This window comes from Cynoglossus semilaevis, chromosome 1 (assembly GCF_000523025.1).
Source record: "Cynoglossus semilaevis isolate Cse_v1.0 chromosome 1, Cse_v1.0, whole genome shotgun sequence".
Classification (NCBI taxonomy): Eukaryota; Metazoa; Chordata; class Actinopteri; order Pleuronectiformes; family Cynoglossidae; genus Cynoglossus; species Cynoglossus semilaevis.
Window position 1 is genome coordinate 23,760,267 of NC_024307.1, and position 8,301 is coordinate 23,768,567.

Below are 8,301 nucleotides of genomic sequence, written 5' to 3' on the forward strand. Positions count from 1 at the left end.
CAGATTGTTGAAGGTTAAACCCAGACGCTGACTCCTGTCACCTCTCAGCAGTGATGAGTCTCATTTACTCTAGAAGATTCTAAACTAACTTTAGACTCAAGTCCTCTCCTGCTCTGAGCCGTTCTCTGCTGTCAGTGCTAACCTTTACACCCCGTCTCTTCATCACCGCTTTAGTCATCACTCTTCTTTTAGTCAACATTATGTCTTTGTGTTTTTTAATTTTTTGATTTTTCTGAAAATCAAATGTGGCCCCCGACCATCATCACTCTCTGTCCTGCACCTCCCTAACATTGCTCAGCGCCCCTCTTACATTGCACCCTGCTCCTTTTTGCAGTATTTTCCAACTGCTCCTTTAAAAATTGCTCCTACACTTTTGGTCATCTGAAACCTGCTGTGACCAGCATTTCTCTGAGATCCTTCAAATTTTATTTTGTTACTTGTCGTCTCAGTGTTAGCCTCCACTGGCTAACCTTTAGCTTTTTTTTGCTACAGACTTGTTAAGCTTCAGGAAAAAGTCTTTCCGTCAGTGTGAAATGTAAAATAGTCCAGAATGCAAGTGTTCTATGGGCTGGTCAGGTAGGACAGGGAGCTGAGATTTAATTTCACTTCTGAAGTTTTCTCAGCTCTGAGTTTAGTGTTTCAGCAGCAGGGCTGGGATTGGGAATTCTGGCTCCATGGAAATGTGGGAAAGTGATCTGTTTTATGACAAAGAGTGAGGTGTGTTCCATAAAGCAGAAAATAAAGAGGTCTTTATGTGAGCAGACGATGTAAAGACATGAGAACCAGAGGGTTCACGTACCACACCTCTTCAGGAGAGGTTCCTCAGGAGAGGTTCTTCAGGAAGGGTTCCTTTATAAAGGAGGGAGTGGTTCTTTAAGAGAAGTTCACCTTTGGTGGTTCTCCAGGAGCTGTTCTTCAGAGATGATTCAACAGGAGTGGCTATGGAAGGAACTCGATTTTGTCCTGTCCTCACTTTGATCATTTGTCTGGACATGAAGGCCAACCGCAGGGTTTGGTCTGGATATCTGTGAAAATACCCTAGTACTCCGAACAGGACTTTTTTCAACGTTGTTTTGATTAGTGTTAACAGACCAGTCAAATAGTCCCCTTTTTTCTACATTTCAGCACTTTTTAAATGCCTAATATTGAATTGTCAATTTGCCAAGCTAAAGCTACTGACTCGCTAACAAACCTCAAATAATTAATATATTATTTTTAGTTTATCAGATTTCATTGGCTTACTTTTTTTCTGGTTTATCTGTAGTTGACTTAAACACCTGCTCATGTGAAACCTATCTTTTAGCCATGGTCTGGATACATTATCCATATTTCTAGTTAAATGAGGCTAGTTGGCTAACTGTTTGTTATATGTGAGCTCATTTCAAACCCTCCAGGCATGTTTACCTGTTGTTTTATTATCAAACAGTGCAGTGAGTCAACCAAAGAGCCGCTCGTGTTCGACTGAGGTGAGGAATCCTTCCTCAAAGTTGGACTGGAACAGATTTCCTCCCGACTGACTTTCTGCTCAGACCTGTCAACGTGCGTGTGCGCTTGCGGGGCACGCGCACGCCCAGGCTCCTCCTCCTGCTCAGCCCCGCTGCTGCTGCTGCAGGAGAACAGTCTGAAGCTGCACAGGCTGGAGGCACAGCGGCAGCAGCCACCTTTCAGCGCTGCGCAGACTTTTGGTGAGTTTCACAGAGAAAATCTTCTCCGAAGCTTCAGTCTGAGCTGATGAGATGTGTTCTGGAACCTTCTGCCTCTCTCTGTCTCCTCAGATCACCCACAGCTTGAGGTCCGGGTCGGCTTTTGGAGCCGTCGATGAGCGCGTTTGAGGAGACCTGCAGCTGAAGAAGAAGAGTCGGAGGTTCGACCTGTGCGTCAGCGCGTCAAACTCTGACGCGGAAAAATGAGAGTCCTGTGAGTCTGAGTTCTGAGTGCTGCTTCTAGTCCGAACCTGGGAGCTGCTGCTGCTGCTGCTGTCGGTTCTGGTTCGACGCACTTCTAATTCTTTCTGTGTTTTCTTCTGCTCACAGTGTGTGTGCGGTGGCTGTGGCGGTTCTGCTGCTCGGACCTGTTCACGCAGTGAGTCTCACATGTTCGTTTTATTTCTGCCTCACACAAACTGTCTGGAGCTCACATGTTCGTTTTATTTCTGCCTCAGAAATGCCTTTTTAAATGCGGTCGAAGGTGCTGTAACACGTGAACGCATCACCAGAATGACATGGGCGAAATCCTATTAGGAAAAAAAAGAGCAAATTCAAGCAGCAGCTGTTGTTGAGACACGGTCCTTTTATAAAATATATACACATATACATTTGAACTGAGCTACAACCGGTAGGTTTGAGTTTATGTGACAGATTGAACGCGATGCTAAAAAGGTCACGTGAACCCATGACAACAAACAGATGCTGCTGATGGGATTTGACCTCCACCAAATCCTATTTTAAAAAGAACTATCTGTTTATTTACATTTACATAAACATGTTCATTATATTGATGAGTGTGCAGTGAGTCTTTGATTGTTTATTTACTTACTACTATAACTTACTGTTGATAACAGTCATGTTATGTTATCACATTTGTACCTGTATCCGTTCTTTTTACACATCTCTGGATTTTCGTTTTTTCTTTTTCTAAAAACGAAACTTTCAGAAACTCTGCAGCATTCCTTCCAAACTTTTCCAGAGCGTTCCTTTTTTTCCCTCCTTTAATTCATATTCTCCTAAGTGTAGCTCGAGGCAGTGAATATTTGAGCCACCCGCTCACGCTCATCTGCATGACAAGCCACGCCCCGTCGTGCATATTCAATTATATGGAAATGAGCCACGCCCACGAATCGTTCCATGGTGGTTTTGACACTTCTGTTCATTTTTCTGCTCATACATATTCAAACATATTTGTGTTTGTACCTGGAAATATAAAATATGTAAAAAATACTTCTATATCTATATATTTAGGACTAAACTTTTAGGACCATTTCAGATGAAGATTTTTTAAACAGCCGTTGACTTAGAGTGTGTGTATGTGGAGACTGTGTGAGGTCATTGACTGGTCCTGGACCTGGTCCTGGTCCTGTTTGGTCAGGGTCTGGGTGTGTTGGAGGTCCACTCTCCTCTGTGTGTGATGGTTCTGTAAGTCTCAGGTTGTAATGGACTAATGGGAAACAGGTCCAGGTTCTAATGGTTTCGTTCTTGTCCTGGTTCTTCCTCATGGAGAACACTTGGTTCTGTTGGTTAATAACCAGTCCACGCCTGCATCTTTTACTTCTCCTCCAGCCTTCTCTCCTCCTCATCCCTCCTTGTTATCACAGGCTTCCTTGTCTCCTTCTCTTCTTTAACTCCTTTCCTACTGTCCTGTTTTCTTATCCTATCTGGTTCTATCCTTCTTTATTTCCTCGTTCCCTCCTTGTCTCCTCGTCCCCCATGTCACCTTGCCTCCTTTTCCGTATCCTCCACCTGACTGATTTATTTATTCCCTCTTCATCCTGTCCATTTTGATCTTCTTCTCCACTTTCCTGCCCCTGGATATCCTACCTCCTTGCCTCCTTTCCTTTGTTTCCTTGCCTTTTACTCCTCCTCCCTGTCCCACTACGTCTCCCATTCTCTCCTCTCTTATCTGTGTCCTCCTGTCCTCCTGTCCTTGCTCCCTTCTCCTCTTCCCTCTCGTTCTCTTCCACCTCCTCTCGTCTGAGTTAAGTGTAAATTCCACCGGAGCCTGGCAGAACATGTCCCACTGTGTCTGGTTTCCCTGCAGGTGCTTTTTTTTTTCCCCTCTCCAACATTCCAGAGTCAGTGAAGGTGAGGAGACTGATCAAGGCAGGATCTGAGGCTGCTGCTGCAGCAGCAGTCACACCCTCACCCACATCCACCCTCCTCACCCATGCACACACCTCACCTCCACCCTGTTGAAGCCACTATTTCCACATTTTACCTCAGACTGATTTATGCTTCATTTTCTTCCTCCGCCTTTTTCTGGCATTTTCTCTTCAGACTTCGTCAATAAACCTGCTTTGGTTCAGATTTATGGCATCAGTTAAGTTTAACCATTAGAACATGGTTTACCTTGTTAAAATTAAAATGCTAAATGGTTTACCATGTTAAAATTGTTTTAATCTTCAAGCCAAAAAGTGACTGTGTTTGAAATTAATTTGTAAATGCCTTCCTTTTCATCCTTAAAAAAGATCATTTGATATTGCAGTAGAAACGGCCAAATCCTTCATCGACATGATTCTAATCATCTCGTCAGGTTCTTGTTGATTCTCTGCGTCTGACACTCAGAGCAGAAGATAAAAACTCTGCCTTCAGGCCTGGAATCAATCCCGTGCTTCAGACCTGTCTCAGAAAAGCCATGACATGTCTGAAGTGATTGACAACAGTTGATCTTTAAAAGTCAGGTCAGGAACCACACGCAGCAAAAACAAAGGTCCAGGTCTGGTCGACTCTCAGGTGAGATTAAAGTTAGTCAGGACAGAGGCTGTGAGCAAAACCAAAATAGTTAACGCAAAAAAACCAACAAAACAATTAGCAAAAGCTAACATGTAGCCAAAACATTTTAAATGAGCTGAAATGATAAAATGTCAGACAAAGTAAATGTTTACTTTATTTAAACTTCAAAAACAGTTGAAATGATAAGGATAATGTTGATGAGGTATTTCTGTCATCACGTCAGAATATTAACAGCATTCACTCCAGAATCTTCCCGGGCTGAACACAACATGAATTAATAATCATAATACTAAAAGCTCTAACCATCGTCTCCGTGCTGCCAAAAAAGCTTCATCAGCTGCACTTTTTGTTCTTTTCTGAGGGTGAAACCATAAATCACTGCTGATTAATTCTGACAGCTCACAATCACAAACATTTTCTCCAGTGACGCTGACAAAATTAAAAACAGAAGGAATGTCAGCACATTCTGCCACAGATTCCTCACAGCTTTCTTACATCACACATTTTTGTCTTTGTGATGAACTAAGATTAACCAAGAGGTTCAAACAAAAATGAAGAAATAGCTAAACTTACAACATAAGAGCTAAAAAGTAATATTTATTATTTTGAAAGTCCCTGAGAGTTAGCTCAGAAATGGTCCAAATTTAGCTTCTAGCTAAAGGATAGCGATACCAGCTGAATTGACCAAAGAAGTTTTATAGTATATGGGACAAAATATAGAATTAAATGGAATTATTTTGTTTAGTCCTTTCCGCTGCAGTCAGTCCTCAAATAAAAACACGTCACGCGTCTGTTTGACTCTGGGTTTTCCCCTGAGAAAAACCAACGGGAATCCAAGGGAATCCTTTCATCCCAGCTGCAGTGAGACGACACAGGTGTGGAAGATTTGTAGGAAGGGAGTTCAAATCTGTCGCACATGAAAATGAGGATGATGGTTAGGAGCTAGGATTCTGTAGCTAACGTCGCACTAATAGTTCTTCGAACTTTTTCTCTACGTTTTAAAGCTATTATCTTCATTAGCTACTAGACATTTTGCTACATGTCCTATATACTATGATTGACGTTGATCCGTTGGATTTTAGTGATTAGTGCGTGTTTTACGAATGGCTAAGCTAACACAACAAGACGCCAGAAGAGGAGCAGTTGCTCTGGAGATTCTCTGGGTTCATCACGTTACTCCACCTCCTCCTCTTCATCTTTTTCTTCTTCTTCCATATTCTCTGGTCTCGCTGATGAAGTAGACGCTGACAGTTTGTTCATTGATCGGTCACGGTGAACCCCAGAGGTCAGAGGTCGACCCAACACAAAGGGTATTAGTGGTGTGGAGGCAGGTGCGGAGTGAGAGGAGAAGAAGAAGGAGAAGAAGGAGGGTGGAGAGGGAACATTCCATGGTTCTGTTCTCCAGAATCCTCTGTCACACTTTATTCCAATGAAAAGAAGGACAAGTAGAAGGAAGGGGGAGAAGGAGAGGAGGAGAGGGAGAAGGAGGTGGTTTTTATCTATCAATCTAGCCAACCATACAACTTCAGCCCCTGGAGGAGAAGAAGTAGGTTTTTGTGAGTGAGGAGCTGAGGTGGGGCGATGTTTGGATGCTCAGGTGGGATTTGTGTCTTGGCTTGTTTGACGTGCGTGCTCCATTCTTCTCCTCTGTCTCCTCTTCTTTAACTTCCTCCTTCTTCCCCCTTTTCTTTCTGAATACCATCTGTGGCCTCAGGGTTCGTTCTTCAGAAGGATTAGACTCTGCTCTTTCATCTCTCCCTTCGTTCTCTCTCCATACTTTCTACACTGCTCATTTCTTCCCTGCTGTTGTATCTAAAAAAAAAACCCAAACTAAAACATAATCTTATGTTGGATTTGAAAAAAAGTACTTTAGTTTGAGTTGTGGACATGCACACGACAAGCTACAGAGCTAGTTAGCTCAGTCTGGAACTGACTATTTTATCCACTCTAACTACAAATACAGTGACTGTTTCAGTGTAAAAAAGGCTGTGAATGAGTGTGACTAAAGTTAGCAGCATTGTTAACAAGCCAACATTTACACACAGCATTTCAATAGTCGTGGCCTAAACTTTTGTAGTTTAAAGACCTCGTGGACTGACTGTGTAGACGGCCTGGGCTGCAGCCCACAGTCTGGATTATGTCAGCTACTGTGACCAACTTATAGGCTGCACCTGGTGGGCAACTCACAAATATCCTCACAGTCTACAACCATGGGCTGTCCAAACTGTGGGGTCCAGCCCACTGAGTGGAACACATCCACTGTGCTGCAGAGTCAGTTTCTGTCAGAGATTAGCCCCGGTTAGCAGCACTGTGCTAAAGTTAAGGGTAAACAGGACGTCAACAGTCGTGCACACATTTGTTTTGGTTCATTTTCCACCTGCTCTGGGGCACAAACGTCTGGTGGTGGTCGGCACCTCCGTGCAGCGATGACACCAACCTGGAGCCAAGCGAATAATTAAAGAACATTAACAGTAATTATTTAAAAGCCAAACAAACACATGCTTCAGAGGCTCAGACCTCCTCCACCACCAGCATCACTGTGCACTGTGCACGGACAAACAAAAGCTGAGCTGTTCACGTGCACAGGCATGCTCACGATAGTTGAAGCGAGGCGGAAAAAAGTTTGGCATTAAAGGTTTGATAATCACACAGCCCTGTGCTGGTGATAACGTAGACTGTTTGGAACGTTGGAAGCAAATGCACAGGGAAGTCGGTGATTCCAGAGACAGCTATCCAACAAACAGTGGAGAAAACAAAGTGTCTGTTGGTGAGGTGACAGGTTTCACTGTCTGTTGTTCAGCTGACAATAATGTGCTTTGGCTTAACTCAGCCTTGCGGCTAATTTCCTGTTTAAATTTACATTTAGCATGTCGGTGCTAACTCTAGCTTTGCCCATTTAAGACAGAAATGCTAATCCTGCATCAACACTGTGATGCTGTCTTTTTTCTGTGGTGTTGGAGGGAATACTAGAGCCCTAGAGTCCAACGGAACTAACTCTGTCATGGTTTGGTGTGGTGACTTCAGAAATAGAAATAAAAAAACAGTTCTGTCCTGTTGACATCTGCCTTGAACATCAGCAATGTGACATTGAGACAAATTAGTGCAGAGCTGCTGAAACCCTGTTTACTATAGCATTTTACTATAACAAATAGCATTTTAAAGACTTAGCAAACTAGCCAGTTAGCATGTAGAGCTTAGCTGTGGTATCAGATCTACCCACCAGAAAGTCTGGAAGTATAAACACCTGCTGCCAGCTAAAGCTCTTTCTGTGGTTCCTGGAACTGTTTGGTGTTCTTCTGATAGAAACTAACACCATATCTGGACACAGTTGATAGTTCCTGTAGAACTAGTGTTAACACTGGCTGGTCCTGGTTGGTAGAAGCTCTTGGTCCATTCTCCAATCTCTGACAAATGAGTCTGGTTCTGGTTGTCATATAGAAACACCAAAGTGTAGGGACCCGTCCCTGGTTCTTGATACTAATTCTCCGTGGTATATCTGTATAATCTGTTTTTATTTAAGCTGTGGTCTTTATTGGAGCTCTAGGTCTGATCTGATACCAATTTTCATGCTCACTTCAGGTGAGGACCAGTGGGGACACCTCACGACAGAGGATGTCAGCTGACAGCCTCTGATTCTCAATTCCTAATTCTCATATATATATATATATATATATTTATATATACACACACACATATATATTTGTATATATACATGTGTTTGTATGTATAGGTATATATCCATATATATATCCATGTATATATACATACAATATATATATATAAAGTGTATATATGTTTATTTACATATATACATATATATACTCACTAGTGTATATATGTATATATATATATATAT

The 8,301-nt window shown here is 42.5% G+C and overlaps 1 protein-coding gene across 6 annotated transcripts in view; it reads left to right on the plus strand.

Annotated features, from left to right (window-relative positions):
• The window catches only part of col4a6 (collagen, type IV, alpha 6), an 87,252-nt gene that overhangs the window by 20,331 nt on the left and 58,620 nt on the right, over positions 1-8,301 (plus strand). For all 6 annotated transcript variants that reach the window (XM_025062710.1, XM_008320315.3, XM_008320324.3 and 3 more), the window contains 3 exons: positions 1,427-1,685; positions 1,776-1,917; positions 2,034-2,082. In XM_025062710.1, coding sequence (XP_024918478.1) covers positions 1,907-1,917; positions 2,034-2,082 — 60 coding nt within the window. In that variant the 5' untranslated portion in view covers positions 1,427-1,685; positions 1,776-1,906. The remainder of the gene's footprint in view (positions 1-1,426; positions 1,686-1,775; positions 1,918-2,033; positions 2,083-8,301) is intronic.